At 39.0% G+C, this 21540-nt stretch overlaps 1 protein-coding gene across 1 annotated transcript in view; it reads right to left on the reverse strand.

Moving 5' to 3' along the window:
• The window catches only part of LOC126163076 (inter-alpha-trypsin inhibitor heavy chain H4-like), a 72969-nt gene that overhangs the window by 36173 nt on the left and 15256 nt on the right, over nucleotides 1-21540 (reverse strand). The window contains exons 3-6 of the mRNA XM_049919985.1: nucleotides 14359-14491; nucleotides 9691-9814; nucleotides 3745-3920; nucleotides 3462-3662 (exon numbers count right to left, since the gene is read on the reverse strand). Of these exons, the coding sequence (XP_049775942.1) occupies nucleotides 3462-3662; nucleotides 3745-3920; nucleotides 9691-9814; nucleotides 14359-14491 (634 nt within the window). The remainder of the gene's footprint in view (nucleotides 1-3461; nucleotides 3663-3744; nucleotides 3921-9690; nucleotides 9815-14358; nucleotides 14492-21540) is intronic.

Consider the following 21540-nt stretch of genomic DNA (forward strand, 5'->3'; position numbering starts at 1 on the left):
ATTCATGTATCATGACAGGCTGAAGCAGGCCTCCCCTGAAGAAATGAAAAACTTAAGATCAAAAAGTCCTGATTAAGCTTCACTCAAAAGCTACCAGAAAAACACTACACGTGAAAATTATTCTGGACACTTCAACTCATGCACAAAAATAAATTTGTAAGGAATCATATGTAGGCCCCTCTTTGGTAACATTTTGATTTCGAAATCTCTTAATTTTCACTTGAACAGAGAAATGGTGTTGAGATTTTCTCAGACTTTGTTCCAGGATTTTCTGCACTTGAGCAGTGTTTCTTGGTGTTCAAATGTTTTTCAGATAGTTACAGTTTTTATTCACTACAGAGTTCCTTTCAGACCATTTTTGCCATAAAGTTTGGGATTACGTACTTTGTTGGACTTTTGCCAAAACTATACCAATCTTAAACTGTTGTGCAGACAGTTCTGCACATATTTTTCATGAATTGTTCTTCACATAACACTTGGCAAAGAACACCTGATGTTTTGCCGTGAGTACCGCAGTGTGTTGCATTCAAATGGTCACTAAACATGTCTGCTCCCCTCACTTAATCAAATGCAAAGACACTGCCAGATACTCAGGCCAGAGAATGTGAGATACGTGTATGTACCGACATGTGACAGCAAATGACTGGTGCATCAAAATCACAGTTTCTACCATTTCCTGTGATGGGCAGTTCTTCTGTTCATTAACAAGGGTCAATTTTGCATCAGTCTTATAAAAATTTTCCAGGTCAGTTGTATTTTGCTAACACTGTACTACTCCTCAGTACTGAAATGAAGTGATGTGCTTCAGATGTTCACCACTGACGTCTCAACTGAATACAATTCTTTCTGTTTGCTATAAACGTTATCTTAAATTTGTCCATACAGCTGCCATTTATTAAATTAAGTGATATTTCCCTATAGGTAACATCATCATCACCAGTGAACAATGTGATAGTACTGAAGACACCATCTAACATATCATTTATGTATATTAAGAACATTACAGTTCGTATTATGGTGTATGTACTTTCTATCACATTCCTACGTAAGTGCTTTTGTTGTTGTAACAGTAGCCACTGTGTGAGAGAAGTTTTTGTATATCTGCACCACATCTGCGATGATAGCTATATAGTGACAGTAACTCTCACTTCATTATGATGCTGAATATTCAGTCACTATCAATAGTCATGCAGTTTGCTCACATTGAACATTGACTATTTGCATCTTCCTATGAGCAGCTAGTTTGTTGATTACATTTTTCCCCAGTTTCATAACCAAGTTGATTAACACATACTTGAGTGGTGGTGCTCAACTCTGAAGTGGGTGATACAATTCCCAGTGGTGAAAAGCCTGTAACTGCCTATGTTTTGTTGGCAGGGGAAGCAGAGTTGATGGCATAAAATACCTGCTCACCAGAATTTGTTTTTGAGTCACATCCATAATGAATATATCAGAGCAGAATTGAAACCCTTTCACTACAAGAAAAATATTGAAGACTGTAGACAAAAATGACTTGTTCCCATACTTTGCAATGACCACTTACCAAAACAAGCTACTGAATGCCAACCAATAGGCAAAAATGTGTTGGACGACCAAGGCAGAGGTTCTCTGATGGACTGGAACAGGTTTGCGTGGATAAGATGATGATAATGATGATGATGTGATGATATTGGTGGTGATGGTCTGTTCATTAGCAGGAACTTGGAGCTTGGTGACCTCTGGGTTCCATTTGGAGGAGGAAGAAAAAAGAAAGTTAGTTAGGGTTTAACATACAGTCAATGATGATATTATTAGAGACAGAGCACAAGCTTGAATTTGGGAAGGATGTGGAAGGAAATGGAGCATGTCCTTTCAAAGGAAATATACTGGTATTTACAGTAATCAAAGAAAAACAAAATCTGAAGAGCCAGATAGGGAATTGAACCATAATCCTCCTAAATATGAATCCTGGTGACATTCAGTTAGTTAGTTAGTGACATGTTCCATAGATCATCTGAATGATTATTTTATTGAAATTATATGGAAAGAGTCAGTTCACAGGATATGTATATGTGATTAGTGTTAACATTAATGAAAATATAATGCTTGGTCATAATCATGCTTGCAACTACATTTTAAAAGCAGGTTTTTCTATTTACTTTATTTATTTATTTATTTAGTTTGTTTTATTATGGGCTACCAGTTTTTAAATAAGAATTGACCCCTGAATTAGAAGGAGTTATCAAGTAGACAACTACAAAGTGAAAATCTTACAACAGTATTGCCAGGAGTCATCAGCGTATGAGTAAATATGTATTTCACTGACTAATATATAGCAGAAAATATTTTTAAAAAATACTTGTGAGTACATTAAAACTAGAGAACATGCAGCCATCAGGGTTGTTTGATAAGTGTCCTAAAAAAGCAAATAACCATATTTAGGAATAGAAACACATTTTCATTTCTCAACAAAATCTCTATCCATGGCTGTGAATTATATTAAACAATGGTGTTGTTTTTTCCATAGAAACAGGTTTTGTCAAAATTCTCATGGACTGTAATGGTGCCTTTCTCGTTTGAAGCAAAGTCATTCTCTACAAGACAAATTTTCAGGTTGGAGAATAGGAAGTAGTTATTTTGACCTTACTGAAGAAAATTGTGGATAAAGAACTACTCTGAGACTAAATAAATACACATTTGCTATTATAGCTGCTGTAGTGTTGGACAGTGCTTTGCCTTGGTGAAAGAGCACCTCTTTATATGGCAGTTTCTTGTTGTTTCTCATTCAGTTTCTGTTTCAGATGGTTCCACAATGAGGACAATAGATCCCAGTTACCATTCTGCCATTTTTCGAGCAATTTATGAAGTTTACTCTCTGATTGCTTGACACATTGTTGGAATCTGTTAAGAAGTTTCAAAACAATGCACACTTCCTACAGAGTGAGAGTTTCACTCTGGAAACAATACCTAGGCTATGGCTAAGCAATTACTCTATGATATCCTTTCTTCCAAAAATAAATGGTCATCAGTTTACGAACAGTCAGTTTTTTCTCTATCCAGCAGTAGAACATTCAAAGTGCACTAATCAGTAAGCTTTTACTAATGCTTCTTTTATAAGAAATAATATTCTACAAACCCAGTTAGATTATCTTTAGACTGTAAGGAAGGAATATAACAGTTTAACATCCAATCACCATCAACTTTAGACTGATGACTACAATTGTATTGTATTGATTTTATGATGTTATATGGAAGAAGCAAGGAGAACTGAAATCTCAAATTAGTTCATGCACATGTTTACATAATTCAGAATTTTCTTTTGTGTCTTTTTTTCACAAGCTGAATTTTTAAAATTGTAGTTGTGTGAATACTACAGGTAGAAATGTAATTTAGGTTAATTTGATGGAAATTAAGATATTGAGGAAAGCACAGACTATCAATTCAGCTAAAATATATGAATAAAAAGCAATTTAATAGCTCACCTCCACATCTGTGTTGAACTGGATAATGCTGAAGTAGTCTTTTTCACTTAGATCATCCAATATCACTGACATAGCATCTTTAAGTTGAGATATTTTAGTCCCCCACATTGATCCACTTGTATCAAGAACAAATATAACATGTTTGGGTAACACTGGGAGTTCTCTTGGAACAAAGAAATGTACAAAATACCCATCCATTAACTGAAAAAAAAAAAATGTTGTGCAGCATTTATTCATGATTACTGGAACAATACACATCACTCTGTTTTAACACGTAACTAACCAATACTTCACCCTCTGGCCGTGATTTTCTGTCAACATCATATGTGAACACCACCTGATGAGACAAGTCATCCTTTCTCCTCAGTGCCAACTGCTGCTGCTTCATAGTTGGAGAGAAGTTTACAAGCAGCGACTTTCCTGAGTTACGTTTTGTTACAGTTATTGGATTCTTCTCTCCTGAATTAGATGATTAATTATGAGTCAAATGTATTTTGCGCATAAATCAGAAGATTTGGTTAAAGTATTCCATTAGCTTCATTGAATGTCATGAATTAAAACTAATTAGAGAAACTGCATACAGTAATATTTATAGTCCTAACCGATTGATGATATGCTTTGTAGAAAGAAGAGAGAGAGGATAACAAAACTTTTGTATCCTCTGCAGATGGCACTAAGTCACACTGACAACAACTGCACCCCCCCCCCCCCCCCCCCCATGCTACATGTATGTTTCACATAGCAAAGAAAGACAGAAAGATAACATAATTTTGGCTACCAATAAACACCAAGCACAGAATCCTTAATGATCAAATACAGTTTCATTATTCACCCTTTCTAGAGTAGCTGCAGCCAGTTAATATTTCCCTGCAAACTAGATTCTGGGAAATATGTACCTGTTTTCTGTACTAGGAATACTGTTGCCACCATCCTGTTCAACAGTAAATGCAAGCTTCCAGCTATAGAGCACAGTGGAATTTAGAGGATTTCCTGCAATTTAGGTGTCAAATTATGTATAGATCAATCAGGTATGGGTATAACTACTAGACTGACTGAACAAGAAAGGATTGAATTTTCTCATTTTGAGAAGACAGAAGGAGTGATCTGTTTTACTTGCTAAAAACTTTCTAACACCAAGATTGCATAAATATTTCTTTATTTAAAACAACCGTTTTTGACAGACATCACAAAAACAAAGTACACTGTAGCATGTCTGTTTGCATAAGCTGGACACATTCTAAACATTGGATGTTTAGAATATGTCCAGATTATCTAAACAGAAGTGTTACAGTGTACTGTGTTTTTGTGATGTAACAATAATCTATGGGTGGTTTATATATATACCAAGTGAAAAGCATTGGCAGGTTGATAGACACACAAACAAACACACAAAATTCAAGCTTTCACAACCAACGGTTGCTTCGTCAGGAAAGAGGGAAGGAGAGGGAACGATGAAAAAATATCATGTCTGCTTGTGTCTGTATATGTGTGGATGGGTATGTGTGTGTGTGTGTGTGCGAGTGTATACCTGTCCTTTTTTCCCCCTAAGGTAAGTGTTTCCGCTCCCGGGATTGGAATGACTCCTTACCCTCTCCCTTAAAACCCATATCCTTTCGTCTTTCCCTCTCCTTCCCTCTTTCCTGATCATGCAACCGTGGGTTGCGAAAGCTTGAAATTTTGTGTGTGTGTTTGTGTGTGTTTTTATTGTGTCTATCTACCAGCACTTTCCCGTTTGGTAAGTCACAGAATCTTTGTTTTTAATATAGGTGCTTTATGTTTTTAAATATTTTGATTATGACAAATCTTTTTTAATGTGTTGTTTTTTATCTACATTACAACTTGGTGTGAGATCCAACTTAAAATGAACATGTTTCATAACAAAAGTATTTTTTAAGACCAGAATATGACACCAAGGTTTGTTGAAACTTGTCATTCTGTGTAAAGAAATATTCATGTGACCTTGGCATTATAAAGTTTTTATCAAGAAAGATTGGAAACTAAAAAATAAATAATACACCTTTGCTGGACATGTTTTCTTGTGATATTAAATTTACTGTCAGTAGAGCAAACACTGGACTCACATTCAGGAGGATGACGGTTCAAATGCTCGTCTGGTCACGCAGGTTTAGGCAAATATCAGGGTGGTTCCTTTGAAGAGGCACAGCTAATTTCCCTCTCAATCCCTCCCTAATCTGAGCTTGTACTGCATCTCTAATGACTTCAATGTTGATAGGATGATAAACTTTAATATTCTTTGTTTCACATAGCAAAGAAAGACAGAAAGATAACATTACTTGAAATTTTGGCTACCAATAAACACCAAGCACAGAATCCTTAATGATCAAATACAGTTTCATTATTCACCCTTTCTAGAGTAGCTGCAGCCAGTTAATATTTTTCTCACCATTAGATGATATGCTTGTTGTAACTAGTGTACCTGTTTCCCACTCACATTCCATTGACTCCTTCCTCCCCTCTGCTACCCCCTTTCTAACTTGTTTACCACATCCACCAGTTATTTGTCCCTACAACATAGAAGTCTGTGACAGTATTCATTTGTGTGCTGATGTGGCCTGTACATACTTTTTTACCGGGCGAGGTGGCGCAGTGGTTAGCACACTGGACTCGCATTCGGGAGGACGACGGTTCAATCCCACGTCCGGCCATCCTGATTTAGGTTTTCTGTGATTTCCCTAAATCACTTCAGGCAAATGCCAGGATGGTTCCTTAGAAAGGGCATGGCCGATTTCCTTCCCCATCCTTCCCTAATCCGAGCTTGTGCTCCGTCTCTAATGACCTCGTTGTCGACGGGACGTTAAACAGTAATCTCCTCCTCCTCCTTGTACATACTTGTACTTTTAATCTTTCAGTGTTATGTAACATAAAGTCTATTTGTTCATAGCTTCTTTGTGTATTTCATTAAGCTTGCATCTAATGTATACCGTAGATATATAGTTGTGAAAGGTCACATATCTTTGAAAAAACAATCATTGTGCAGCTATAAGCTGTTGCTTGTGTTGTGTGCACTATCTATTTGGTCTTAAGTTGTCTAGACAGTCAAAAGCCAGGTCACAGTGAAATAGGAAATAAATATTGCTTTGCAACATCAATACTGTGTACTTCCACTTTAATATGTCTACTTTCTTCCAATTACTGATGGAATATTCTATAGATGTTGGTTGCAGAGTGATTGCAATAATTAATATTGTGAAATAATGTGAGACTGAAAAATTATAGATTACTCTAAAATTACAAAGAAACAGAATGACTGACCATTACTTACCTTAAGGAAACAAACTTTTAAGTACTGCTGAAAGGCACATATAAAAATAGAAAAAAACTGTCCTAGCTTTTAGAACTGTTAACTCCATCCCTCGGTAGAAAGGGAAATAGGTTGGGGAAGGTTAGAAAAAAGGAGAGGCAGGCCACTCAGACTACAGATTTGGAGGGACCAACCTGTTATTAGGTTGAGGGGAGATAGAAATGTCTATCAGCAATTTTTTAAATTTCTTCTTCTGAAGGTAATACAGGACTCAAATTCAGGAGGATTACAGTTCAAATCCACAATCAACCATTTCAGTTTAGGTTTTTCACATAAATCGCATAAGGTAAGTGCTGGGATGGTTTCTCTGAAAGGGCACAGTCTATTTTCTTCCACATCCATAACCACTCTGAGCTTGTTCTGTGTCTTTAATGGCCCCACTGATGATGGGATGTTAGATCCTAATCTTCTTACTTTTTTCCTGAAGATATGTATTGTCAGCCATTCTGTCTACTTACAATTTGACATATTTCTCAATTGTTTTTTATATACATATACAGGGTAGTCCATTGACAGTGATCAGGCCAAATATCTCATGAAATAAGCATCAAACGAAAAAACTACAAAGAACGAAACTTGTCTAGCTTGAAGGGGGAAACCAGATAGCGCTATGGTTGGCTCGCTAGATGGTACTGCCATAGGTCAAATGGATATCAACTGCGTTTTTTTAAATAGGAACCCCCTTTTTTATTACATATTCATGTAGTATGTAAAGAAATATGAATGTTTTAGTTGGACCACTTTTTTCGCTTTGTGATAGATGACACTGTCTGTAATAGTCACAAAAGTATAAGTATGTGGTATTACGTAACATTCCACCAGTGTGGACGGTATTTGCTTAGTGATACATTACCCATGTTAAAATGGACCATTTAACAATTGCGGAAAAGGTAAATATAGTGTTGATTTATGGCTATTGTGATCGAAATGCTCAACGGGCATGTGCTATGTATGCTGCTCGGTATCCTGGACGACATCATCCAAGTGTCCGGACCGTTTGCCGGATAGTTACATTAATTAAGGAAACAGGAAGTGTTCAGCCACATGTGAAATGTCAACCATGACCTGCAACAAATGATGTTGCCCAAGTAGGTGTTTTAGCTGCTGTCGCAGCTAATCCGCACATCTGTAGCAGAGAAATTGCGCAAGAATCGTGAATCTCAAAAACGTCGGTGCTGAGAATGCTACATCAACATCTATTGCACCTGTACCATATTTCAGTGCACCAGGAATTGCATGGTGATGATTTTGAATGTCATGTACAGTTCTGCCACTGGGCACAAGAGAAATTATGGGACGATGACAGATTTTTTGAACGCGTTCTATTTAGCGACGAAGCGTCATTCACCAACAGCAGTAACGTAAACCGGCATAATATGCACTATTGGGCAATGGAAAATCCATGATAGCTGTGACAAGTAGAACATCAGCGATCTTGGTGAGTTAATGTATGGTGCGGCATTATGGGAGGAAGGATAATTGGCCCCCATTTTATCGATGGCAATCTAAATGGTGCAATGTATGCTGATTTCCTATGTAATGTTCTACCGATGTTACTATAAGATGTTTCACTGCATGACAGAATGGTGATGTACTTCCAACATGATGGATGTCCGGGACATAGCTCGCATGCGGTTGAAGCGGTATTGAATAGCATATTTCATCACAGATGGATTGGTCGTCGAAGCACCATACCATGGCCTGCACGTTCACCGGATCTGATGTCCTAGGATTTCTTTACGTGAAGAACATTGAAGGATATTTGCTATCGTGATACACCGACAATGCCTGACAACATGCGTCAGCGCATTCTCAATGCATGTGCGAACATTACGGAAGGTGAACTACTCGCTGTTGAGAGGAGTGTCGTTACACATACTGCCAAACACATTGAAGGTGACGGACATCATTTTTAGCATTAATGTGGTATTTACAGGTAATCACATTGTAACAGCATGCGTTCTCATAAATGATAAGTTCACAAAGGTACATGTATCACGTTGGTACAACCGAAATAAAATTTTCAAACGTACCTACGTTCTGTATTTTACCTACCTGTTATCAACTGTCCGTCTAAAATTGTGAGCCATATGTTTGTGACTATTCCAGCAGCATCTATCACAAAGCGAAAAAAGTGGTCCAATTAAAACATTCATATTTCCTTACATACTACATGAATATGCAATAAAAAATGGGGGTTCCTATTTTAAAAACCGCAGTTGATATCCGTTTTACCTATGGCAGCGCCATCTAGCACACCAACCATAGTGCCATCTGGTTTCCCCCTTCAAGCTAGACAAGTTTCGTTCTTTGTAGTTTTTTTGTTTGATGCTTATTTCGTGAGATATTTGGCCCGGTCACGATCAGTGGGCCACCCTGTATATAATCATAGATTATACCATGTGCAATGTACAGAGAATAGTGTGCCAAACCAGCAGTCATTTAGAAACAGGAAAAAATGATATCATATCTGAAAAGATATTCTACTATTCAGAGGAACTGCTGATTGAACAAGGAGCTCTTGTATATACATAATACAAAAGTTCAACAATTGTGGAAATTCCTGGATGGAAAATTATGTAAAATAAAACAAGTAACCACTTACGAAAAGAAGACAGGTACATGGTGCACATAATAGAAAATATCTGACTAGCTTTTAACTTCTTCCTTTTTTCTGTAATACACACAACCACACAGGACACCAAATGTGCATACTGTATGGATGCTTTGATGTCTGTGTGAAAATGTATACTGCTACTAGAAAAAGAGCAAGAGCTCAAATGCCAATGGTAACTGTTTTCTATTATGTGTTTCTGTACATCATGAACCAATCCTCTATAAGTAATGGTATTATTTCCCTTCTTTTATGTATGAATACAAAAGTTCATTTTCTAGCAGATGACTTACTTGTACCACGAATGTTGTGATCTCCACAGCAGTTACTGAAGTAAGTGCCATATGCAGTTACACTTTCATTCACTATAGATCTAGCTTCATTAAGCTGTATGTTTACACTGAGGTCTCGAACAGTCTGTGAAAAGGACATCAAGAGTTTCATATAAACTTTGACAATGCTGTACTGAACATGTCAGTCTGCATAAGACATACAGGAAACAAGACACAAGGTAGATAAGACATACTTGTTTAAAAAGCAGCAGAAAATAGGAAGCAACACTTTCAAAGCCAAAAGACTATCAAACTTTCAGAAGGTCAACTCCTTTATTTTGTAAAAAAAGAAGAAAAGGTAGTTCTTAAAACAAGATGCAGAAAAATAATCCAGAACATTGGGAAAAAAAGAAATGCTAAAATTTTTTAAGACAGAAATTAACAGCCTAAATCATATGAGGAATACGGCATCCAGTATTTTGTATAACATTAACACAAAGCATGGTGATTTCTACATCTTCATCTACATCTACATATATACCCTACAAAGCACCATGAGGTGTTTGGCAGAGGGTACATCCCATTGTACCAGTTATTAGAGTTTCTTCCTGTTCCATTCATGTACGGGCCGTGGGAAGAATGACTGTTCAAATGCCTCTGTGCCTGCAATAATTATTCTGATCTTATCCTCATGATCCCTGTGTGAGCAATACATAGGTGGTTGTAATATATTCCTAGAGTCATCACTCGAAGCTGGTTCTTGAAACCTCATCAATAGACTTTCTCAGGACAGATTACAACTATCTTCAAGAGTATTCCAGTTCAGTTCTTTTAGAATCTCTGTGGCACTCTGCCACAGATCAGACAAACCTGTGAACATTTGTGCTGTCCTTCTCTGCATATGTTCAATATGCCCTGTTAGTCCTCTTTGGTATGGGTCCAACACGCCTGAGTAATATTCTAGAATCGACCACACGAGTGATTTGTAAGCAATCACCTTTGTAGACTGATTGTGCTTCCCCAGTATTCTACCAATAAACTGAAGTCTACCACCTGCTTTACCCATGACTGAACCTATGTGATCATTCCATTTCACATCCCTACAAAGTGTTACACCCAGGTATTTGAGGTATTTGTAAGAAGTGGCTGATTCCAATAGTGACTCACTAATATTATAGTCATAAGATACTACATTTTTTCTTTTTGTGAAGTGCACAATTTCACATTTCTGAACAATTAAAGTATCCTGCCAATCTTTGCACCACTTTGAAATCTTATCAAGATCTGACTGAATATTTATGCAGCTTCTTTCTGACAGTGCTTCATCATAGATAACTGCATCATCTACAAAAAGTCTGAGGTTACTGTTAATATTGTATGCAAGGTCATTGATATACAATATGAACAGCAAGGCCACTAACACACTTCCCTGGGGCACACCTGAAATTATTTATACATCTGACGATGACTTTCCATCCAAGATAACACACTGCATCCTCCCTACCAAAAAGTCCTCAATCCAGTCACAAATTTCACTTTATATGCCATATGATAATACTTTTGACAATAAGCATAGGTGTGATGCTGCATCAAATGCTTTTGGAAATCAAGAAATACTGCATCTACGTGGCTGCCTTGATCCAAATCTTTCTGTATGTCATGTGAGAAAAATGTAAGCTGGATTTCACATGATCAATGTTTTCAGAATCCATGCTGTTTGGCATTAGGAGGTTGTTCTGTTCAAGATACCTCATTATGTTTGATGTGACACCTCTTTTAAATCATGCCTCATTCAAGATATCAAAATGAGTTTTTCAGGAAATGATAGTATACAGAGGGGCACGAGATATATGGCAAAGGGATAAATATATTGCTTGAGTGTTCTAGGAATTAACACTCTCAGAATTTTAATGGTAAACCAAACTGTAATGCAACATGTCTCCCACTGAAGATGGATAACCTCTTTGTGACCCTCTTGTACTTACTAAATGAATCCATGATGAATACACTTCTCTTCTTTCGATCTTTTCTTTTCCTCAGTGAATCCTCTTGGGTGAAGTTTCCAGAATTAAGAGTAAATATTTATTGGATGTTCTGTTTGCAGTATTCTTTGTCAATTATGTAATCTAATAACAATGTATCTTTACGCCTATTTACCTGCAACGTGATACATTTCTTTGTGTTAAGAGTCAACTAATAATCTCTCCACCAAGTGTCAGTTCTTTGCAGGTTTTCATGCATTTCACTACTGTTTTATAGTGTTGTAATTTCTCTGTATACATCAGCAATGACCTATGTCACATTATAGATTACACTAAGTTTTGGTCAAGATATCATTCAGCTGTTATTAAAGACATGAACTATGTGGTGCTTATACACAGTATAGTTGCTGGACATGGTAAGAGAGAGAAGAAAATCACAGAGTGAGGTAGAGACAGGTAGTGAAAAGAAGTGAAGCTCTGGAAGTAGCTGTGGTCAGCAACAGAGAGTGTGCTACTGTGAGACTAGCAGTCCCTCTGCACGCACAGGCAGAGTGCAATGTGTGGACTCTGACTGGAGGTGAGGCAGCCAGTAGTGTGATGGGAGCATTGTCTGTCAGTAGCTATTCCAGAGGCTGAGATTGTGGTGCATGGATTTGGAATGCATGAATGCATCCATCATGAAAGGTGAACATTGGAGCTAGTGATTGACTACGTTACGTAAGCAATTGGTATGTTAACCTTGGACATATTCAAAAGACATTGTGAATATTTAAAGCTAAAGCTAAGGTGATTGACTATGTTTCATAAGCAAATGGTATATTAACCATAGTAATCTTCAAAAGGCATTGTGAAGATTTTAAGGGAGAGTATCAATGTTATGTCACACCAGTTGGAAGCAATTATGTTTGAGAACATAACTGAATTGCATTGTGGACATGTTTCCATACAAGTGTAACTTATCCACCAGAGAATTAGTGAATTGGTGGATAGGTTACACTTCTATGGAAACATGTACTTAATAATAATTGAAACTGGTAGTAAGACAAGCTGCTCCGAACTTGGGGTCTTATTCACTGAGACACCTAGTTAACATTAATACCAGAGAGAGAAGAGACTACAAATGTCAGGAACCTGACTTGCCAAAAAGGGAGTGTAGATGTTAAGAAATCAGCTTAATTTCTTGTTGTATGGGTTAAGGCTAAAGGCAGAATGTATATGTTTATGAAAACTGTCATTGAGCATAATCCTGTTAATAACAAACATTCTTATTGAACAGTCTTGAGTATAGTAACAGTAAATGTTTTTGTATTAAGCTCATCTGTTTTAAGACAATTTCAGCCTGCACTGGATAAATCAATTTAATACATTGTTTTATGAAAATTTTTATGTTTCTGAAGGTTGCTAATTTAAAGTGATTGCATTTGTGCACATACAATTTGAAATGAGGTTTAGTAATTCGACATGCAGTCTGCATGAACAAATTTTAGTGCACCTAGTAGGTTATAAAATTAAACTCATTAAAAATTATGAGCACTAACAGTAATGTGGTAGAGCACAGTGTAACCGTTCAACAATGTTGTATTTATGTTGGGCTGCTGAGTGTCAAATAAAGTGTATAAAAGTGTTACTATGACTACCAGTAATGATCCATTACATTCTACTTCTCAAAATCCATGTCTCTTCCCAACTCAAGCATCATACACAGACTTATAGAGCTTCTAACATTATCCAATATGTCATTTTCATATATTGCACAGAGTATTGGTCCTATAATACTTTCTTGCAATACATGCACACCTACTTTTACAACTGAAGATTTCTGCTAGTTAAGAACAACAAGATGTGCTGTATTAGCTAGGAACTCTTCAGTCTAATCATAGCTGGTCTGTCATTCTGACTGCTTGTCCTTTAGAGCCACACTTGGGCAGCATTTGCCCCCAACTCTTTTCTATTGACTAGTCATTCTCTCATGTGGGAGTAACAGGTGATACATGACACTATACATGTGTGATATAGGTTTTGAAACAAACTGGCTGAGAACCCGAGATAACCTGGCCTTGACATTTGGTATGTCAAATGCATTAAAGAGGTCTCTGCAGAACATTCTCTGCTCAACACTACATACAAGGTGTTTCAAAGTCTTTGCAACAAATTGCCATTGGAAACAAATTTAGTTAAAAACAGAATATTCACTGATATGTCATGGTGACATTAGGTGTCACTTAAGACTGGTTATGCCCCTGAGAGATGGTATGGCATAGCCACTCTGTGGTGTTCATATGCAGTGTGTATTGCCTATTGTCCAGACATCTACTCTGTGTGAAAGGTGGTATGTCAAGCAAAATTGAAGTTCCTGACTCACATCTAAAATATCACTCATTCTTATGGTTTCTTATTGACAGTCACTCTATCAATTTACAGGGGTAGGTAGTAAGTTAACCACCTGGTTAGTACACTCTGCCAGTTTGGTGAAATCTTATTTTTCAAGGGCCATTGAATACAAAAGGGCACATAGTATTGCTGGAAAGTATCAGCCAATAGTTTGTTTCCAACAAAAGTTATTCTCCACTGTGTGGTCTATCCACATTGATGTTTGTCACAAAGACTTTGAAACATATTGTACATTTATTGTGAAAGCCTCTGCATTCTTAAAATGTTTATCAGTTTCTGGTGTGGTTAAGATTTAAATTAGATGGCTTTCAATTACCTGTCCTGGATCCAATGATATAACATGTTTGTACAAAGAGAGCTTACGACTCAGCAGCTCTTCATATGTTATGTTGAAACTAAGTTTGCTTCTTGGTTCCACATTAACTGACACAGTGAAAGTATTTGTGTCTCTGAAACAAAGAATTAAAAAGGTCTATTAGTTTCACTATAGCAGTGTATAGTTTACCCTTCATGTAAATGTCAGGTGTGATATTGAAAAGTATCATATGGGTAAAAAGTTCTCTTTTTAATTGCCGTGTCAAATTTGGATAAAATCTGAAGCTTTCAACAATTGCCTCCATCATTGTCATCAGGACTAAGTCTGATGATCATAAAACTGGTGAGCCACATACTGAATTCTCACATGGGAGCCCATATTGGCACTTAGCAGGAAGTTAGTGCTATTGGTTCTCCAACCTACTGGCTGAACAAGCACTTAAGTAAACTATTGGCACCTATAATCAGTTACTGCAGACACAATGTTAAGAACTCGTAAATGTTTGTTGATATTATAAGATGGGTGGAGGAGAAATCAAAGTGAAGTTATGGTCAACCTCAACATGGTCTCCCTTTTTACAGTGGTATCAGTGGAAGACACATTAAAATCACTACATGCTCATTCTTCCCCTCAAATTTTGAAATTATTATGACACAATTTGATGACCACTTACATTTTGTATGGTGGAAGTTACTATGAAATGACTAATGGAACAGCTGTGGTAGTCCAAATACAAATAGCAAAGCCAGCTGTGGAATGACCCACATTTCCTCTGATAAAGAAATCTGAAGGTGTTCACACAAGTTCTGGTAAGGTCATGATGACCTTATTCTTTAACTGTAGGGCCCTTCTGCACATAGACTTCCTCAAATGTGGAACCACAATCAATGCACAGCACAGTGAAGACACTTTGTAGAAACTGCAGTGTGTCATAAAGTCTCAGGATGCTGTTTTGGATGGAATTATGCCATTGCATGACAACTCCCACTCACTGTTGCATGATAACATCTGCCCCCTTACTACCAATTGGACAAAATCTATGCTTCAGCTATTTGGTTGGGCAACACTGCAACATGCTCTATACAGCCTGGATCTTTCACCATGTGACTTTTACATCTTCAGTGACCTGAAGAAGGACATACATAGACATTTGTTTTGTGTTTTACAAGGAAGTGCGAGACTGGGTGTTGTTATAGATCCATCTGGGGCCAACTGCATTATATCAAACAGGAATTGACTTGTATATCTCCCAATGGGAGTGGTGATTAATTTTGAATGGAACTAGTCTGTGGTACTGTTGTGGCAGGTGTTCAGTTTTCGTTTGACTGCCCCTTAATAAAATAAATTTAAAATACAATACTGTAATTTTTTAACTATTATGTACTTAATTGTTTTTTTAAATTCTTAAGTAGTTTTATCTTCAAACATTAAGACTGATATTTAAATATACACTAATAATACTAATGGTTAATAACTCTTTGTAAATTACCAGATTTAATTGTGGTTAAGAGTGATAACAATGGAATATGGGTATGTATACTAAAAATTTTATAATGAGCCCACACTTGTAACTACACACACACACACACACACACACACACACACACACACACACACACACACACAAAAAGTGGTGGGAGCAGTGTAGTGTGCATCTGGCTGTCTAGATGGCTGTGTGTGTGAATGTGTGTGCTTTCTATTAGAAAAAGAGGCAAAGCTTCCCATATTCATACTTTTCAATTTCCAGGAGTGTATATCATCAGTTCTTACCAACTGAAATCGAAACCCGTCCGACCAGCTCATGGTTTTTCAGCGATCTAGGGTCCAACCGATATGGTCAGGAGCCCAGGTGAGGTGATGCAGGCGATGTCAATTTCCAGGAGTGTGTGTATATATATATATATATATACACTCCTGGAAACTGAAATAAGAACACTGTGAATTCATTGTCCCAGGAAGGGGAAACTTTATTGACACATTCCTGGGGTCAGATACATCACATGATCACACTGACAGAACCACAGGCACATAGACACAGGCAACAGAGCATGCACAATGTCGGCACTAGTACAGTGTATATCCACCTTTTGCAGCAATGCAGGCTGCTATTCTCCCATGGAGACGATCGTAGAGATGCTGGATGTAGTCCTGTGGAATGGCTTGCCATGCCATTTCCACCTGGCGCCTCAGTTGGACCAGCGTTCGTGCTGGACGTGCAGACCACGTGAGACGACGCTTCATCCAGTCCCAAACATGCTCAATGGGGGACAGATCAGGAGATCTTGCTGGCCAGGGTAGTTGACTTACACCTTCTAGAGCACGTTGGGTGGCACGGGATACATGCGGACGTGCATTGTCCTGTTGGAACAGCAAGTTCCCTTGCCGGTCTAGGAATGGTAGAACAATGGGTTCGATGATGGTTTGGATGTACCGTGCACTATTCAGTGTCTCCTCGATGATCACCAGTGTTGTACGGCCAGTGTAGGAGATCGCTCCCCACACCATGATGCCGGGTGTTGGCCCTGTGTGCCTCGGTCGTATGCAGTCCTGATTGTGGCGCTCACCTGCATGGCGCCAAACACGCATACGACCATCATTGGCACCAAGGCAGAAGCGACTCTCATCGCTGAAGACGACACGTCTCCATTCGTCCCTCCATTCACGCCTGTCGCGACACCACTGGAGGCGGGCTGCACGATGTTGGGGCGTGAGCGGAAGACGGCCTAACGGTGTGCGGGACCGTAGCCCAGCTTCATGGAGACGGTTGCGAATGGTCCTCGCCGATACCCCAGGAGCAACAGTGTCCCTAATTTGCTGGGAAGTGGCGGTGCAGTCCCCTACGGCACTGCGTAGGATCCTACGGTCTTGGCGTGCATCCGTGCGTCGCTGCCGTCCGGTCCCAGGTTGACGGGCACATGCACCTTCCGCCGACCACTGGCGACAACATCGATGTACTGTGGAGACCTCACGCCCCACGTGTTGAGCAATTCGGCGGTACGTCCACCTGGCCTCCCGCATGCCCACTATATGCCCTCGCTCAAAGTCCGTCAACTGCACATACGGTTCACGTCCACGCTGTCGCGGCATGCTACCAGTGTTAAAGACTGCGATGGAGCTCCGTATGCCACGGCAAACTGGCTGACACTGACGGCGGCGGTGCACAAATGCTGCGCAGCTAGCGCCATTCGACAGCCAACACCGCAGTTCCTGGTGTGTCCGCTGTGTCGTGCGTGTGATCATTGCTTGTACAGCCCTCTTGCAGTGTCCGGAGCAAGTATGGTGGGTCTGACACACCGGTGTCAATGTGTTCTTTTTTCCATTTCCAGGAGTGTGTGTGTATATATATATATTTAAAAAGAAAGATTATGAGACTTACCAAACAAAAGTGCTGGCAGGTCGATAGACACACAAACAAACACAAACATACACACAAAATCTAGCTTTCGCAACCAACGGTTGCCTCGTCAGGAAAGAGGGAAGGAGAAGGAAAGACAAAAGGATATGGGTTTTAAGGGAGAGGGTAAGGAGTCTTTCCAATCGCGGGAGCGGAAAGACTTACCTTAGGGGGAAAAAAGGACAGGTATACACTCGCACACACACACATATCCATCCATACATACAAGACACAAGCAGACATTTGTAAAGGCAAAGAGTTTGAGCAGAGATGTCAGTCGGGACGGAAGTACAGAGGCAAAGATGATGTTGAAAGACAGGTGAGGTATGAGCGGCGGCAGATTGAAATTAGGAATTAGCGGAGATTGAGGCCTGGCGGATAGCGAGAAGAGAGGATATGCTGAAGGGCAAGTTCCCATCTCCGGAGTTCTGACAGGTTGGTGTTAGTGGGAAGTATCCAGATAACCCGGACGGTGTAACACTGTGCCAAGATGTGCTGGCCGTGCACCAAGGCATGTTTAGCCACAGGGTGATCCTCATTACCAACAAACACTGTCTGCCTGTGTCCATTCATGTGAATGGACAGTTTGTTGCTGGTCATTCCCACATAGAACGCTACACAGTGTAGGCAGGTCAGTTGGTAAATCACGTGGGTGCTTTCACACGTGGCTCTGCCTTTGATCGTGTACACCTTCCGGGTTACAGGACTGGAATAGGTGGTGGTGGGAGGGTGCATGGGACAGGTTTTACACCGGGGACGGTTACCCCTGTGGCTAAACATGCCTTGGTGCACGGCCAGCACATCTTGGCACAGTGTTACACCGTCCGGGTTATCTGGATACTTCCCACTAACACCAACCTGTCAGAACTCCGGAGATGGGAACTTGCCCTTCAGCATATCCTCTCTTCTCGCTATCCGCCAGGCCTCAATCTCCGCTAATTCCTAATTTCAATCTGCCGCCGCTCATACCTCACCTGTCTTTCAACATCATCTTTGCCTCTGTACTTCCGTCCCGACTGACATCTCTGCTCAAACTCTTTGCCTTTACAAATGTCTGCTTGTGTCTTGTATGTATGGATGGATATGTGTGTGTGTGCGAGTGTATACCTGTCCTTTTTTCCCCCTAAGGTAAGTCTTTCCGCTCCCGGGATTGGAATGACTCCTTACCCTCTCCCTTAAAACCCATATCCTTTTGTCTTTCCTTCTCCTTCCCTCTTTCCTGACGAGGCAACCGTTGGTTGCGAAAGCTAGATTTTGTGTGTATGTTTGTGTTTGTTTGTGTGTCTATCGACCTGCCAGCGCTTTTGTTTGGTAAGTCTCATAATCTTTCTTTTTAAATATATTTTTCCCACGTGGAATGTTTCCCTCTATTATATATATATATATATATATATATATATATAAAAACAAATATGATGTGACTTACCAAATATATATATAGATCAATAGACAAAGTTATGAAACACACGCCCTGTACGTGGATCTGATAGACTGTAGAATGTAACATAACATATGTCACCCAGCAAAATGCACAGATAGTAATATTTCATTTCCAATTTTTATATTAAAAGTTTTTCATAGCATTTATGCTCAAAAACTATTGTTGTTGTTGTTGTTGTTGTGGTCTTCAGTCCTGAGACTGGTTTGATGCAGCTCTCCATGCTACTCTATCCTGTGCAAGCTTCTTCATCTCCCAGTACGTACTGCAGCCTACATCCTTCTGAATCTGCTTAGTGTATTCATCTCTTGGTCTCCCTCTATGATTTTTACCCTCCACTCTGCCCTCCAAAGCTAAATTGGTGATCCCTTGATGCCTCAGAACATGTCCTACCAACCGATCCCTTCTTCTAGTTAAGTTGTGCCACAAACTCCTCTTCTCCCCAATTCTATTCAATACCTCCTCATTAGTTATGTGATCTACCCATCTAATCTTCAGCATTCTTCTGTAGCACCACATTTCAAAAGCTTCTATTCTCTTCTTGTCCAAACTATTTATCGTCCATGTTTCACTTCCATACATGGCTACACTCCATACAAATACTTTCAGAAACGACTTCCTGACACTTAAATCTATACTTGATGTTAACAAATTTCTCTTCTTCAGAAACACTTTCCTTGCCATTGCCAGTCTACATTTTATATCATCTCTACTTTCACCATCATCAGTTATTTTGCTCCCCAAATAGCAAAACTCATTTATTACTTTAAGTGTCTCATTTCCTAATCTAATTCCCGCAGCATCATCCTATTTAATTCAACTACATTCCATTATCCTCGTTTTGCTTTTGTTGATGTTCATCTTATATCCTCCTTTCAAGACACTGTCCATTCCGTTCAACTGCTCTTCAAAGTCCTTTGCTGTCTCTGACAGAATTACAAAGTCATCGGCGAACCTTAAAGTTTTTATTTCTTCTCCATGGATTTTAATACCTACTCCGAATTTTTCTTTTGTTTCTTTTACTGCTTGCTCAATATACAGATTGAACAAGATCGGGGAGAGGCTACAACCCTGTCTCACTCCCTTCCCAACCACTGCTTCCCTTTCATGTCCCTCGACTCTTATAACTGCCATCTGGTTTCTGTACATATTGTAAATAGCCTTTCACTCCCTGTATTTTACACCTGCCACCTTCAGAATTTGAAAGAGAGTAGTCCAGTCAACATTGTTAAAAGCTTTCTCTAAGTCTACAAATGCTAGAAACATAGGTTTGCCTTTTCTTAATCTAGCTTCTAAAATAAGTCGTAGGGTCAGTATTGCCTCACATGTTCCCATATTTCTATGGAATCCAAACTGATCTTCCCCGAGGTCGGCTTCTACCAGTTTTTCCATTCGTTTGTAAAGAATTTGCGTCAGTATTTTGCAGCCATGACTTATTAAACTGATAGTTCGGTAATTTTCACATCTGTCAACACCTGCTTTCTTTGGGATTGGAATTATTATATTCTTCTTGAAGTCTGAGGGTATTTTGCCTGTCTCATACATTTTGCTCACCAGATCATTTTGCTCACCAGATGGTAGAGTTTTGTCAGGACTGGCTCTCCTAAGGCTGTCAGTAGTTCTAATGGTATGTTGTCTACTCCTGGGGCCTTTTTTCGACTTAGGTCTTTCAGTGCTCTATCAAACTCTTCACGCAGTATCATATCTCCCATTTCATCTTCATCTACTTCCTCTTCAATTTCTAGAACATTGCCCTCAAGTACTTCACCCTTGTATAGACTCTCTATATACTCCTTCCAACTTTTTTCTTTCCCTTCTTTGCTTAAACTGGGTTTCCATCTGAGCTCTTGATATTCATACAAGTGGTTCTCTTTTCTCCAAAGGTCTGTTTAATTTTCCTGTAGGCAGTATCTGTCTTACCCCTAGTGAGAGAAACCTCTACATCCTGACATTTTGCACTTCCTGTTGATCTGATTTTTGAGACGTTTGTATTCCTTTTTGCCTGCTTCATTTATTGCATTTTTATATTTTCTCCTTTCATCAATTAAATTCAATATTTCTTCTGTCACACAAGGATTTCTACTAGCCCTCGTCTTTTTACCTACTTGATCCTCTGCTGCCTCTGTCAGTATCTCCAGGCTTTTTCCATGTATACAACCTTCTTTTATGATTCTTGAACCAAGTGTTAGCTATGATTAAGTTGTGCTCTGTGCAAAATTCCACCAGGCGGCTGATTCTTTCATTTCTTAACCCCAATCCATATTCACCTACTACATTTCCTTCTCTTCCTTTTCCTACTATCGAATTCCAGTCACCCATGACTATTAAATTTTCATCTCCCTTCACTATC

The sequence above is a fragment of the Schistocerca cancellata genome, chromosome 1, assembly GCF_023864275.1.
Source record: "Schistocerca cancellata isolate TAMUIC-IGC-003103 chromosome 1, iqSchCanc2.1, whole genome shotgun sequence".
NCBI lineage: Eukaryota > Metazoa > Arthropoda > Insecta > Orthoptera > Acrididae > Schistocerca > Schistocerca cancellata.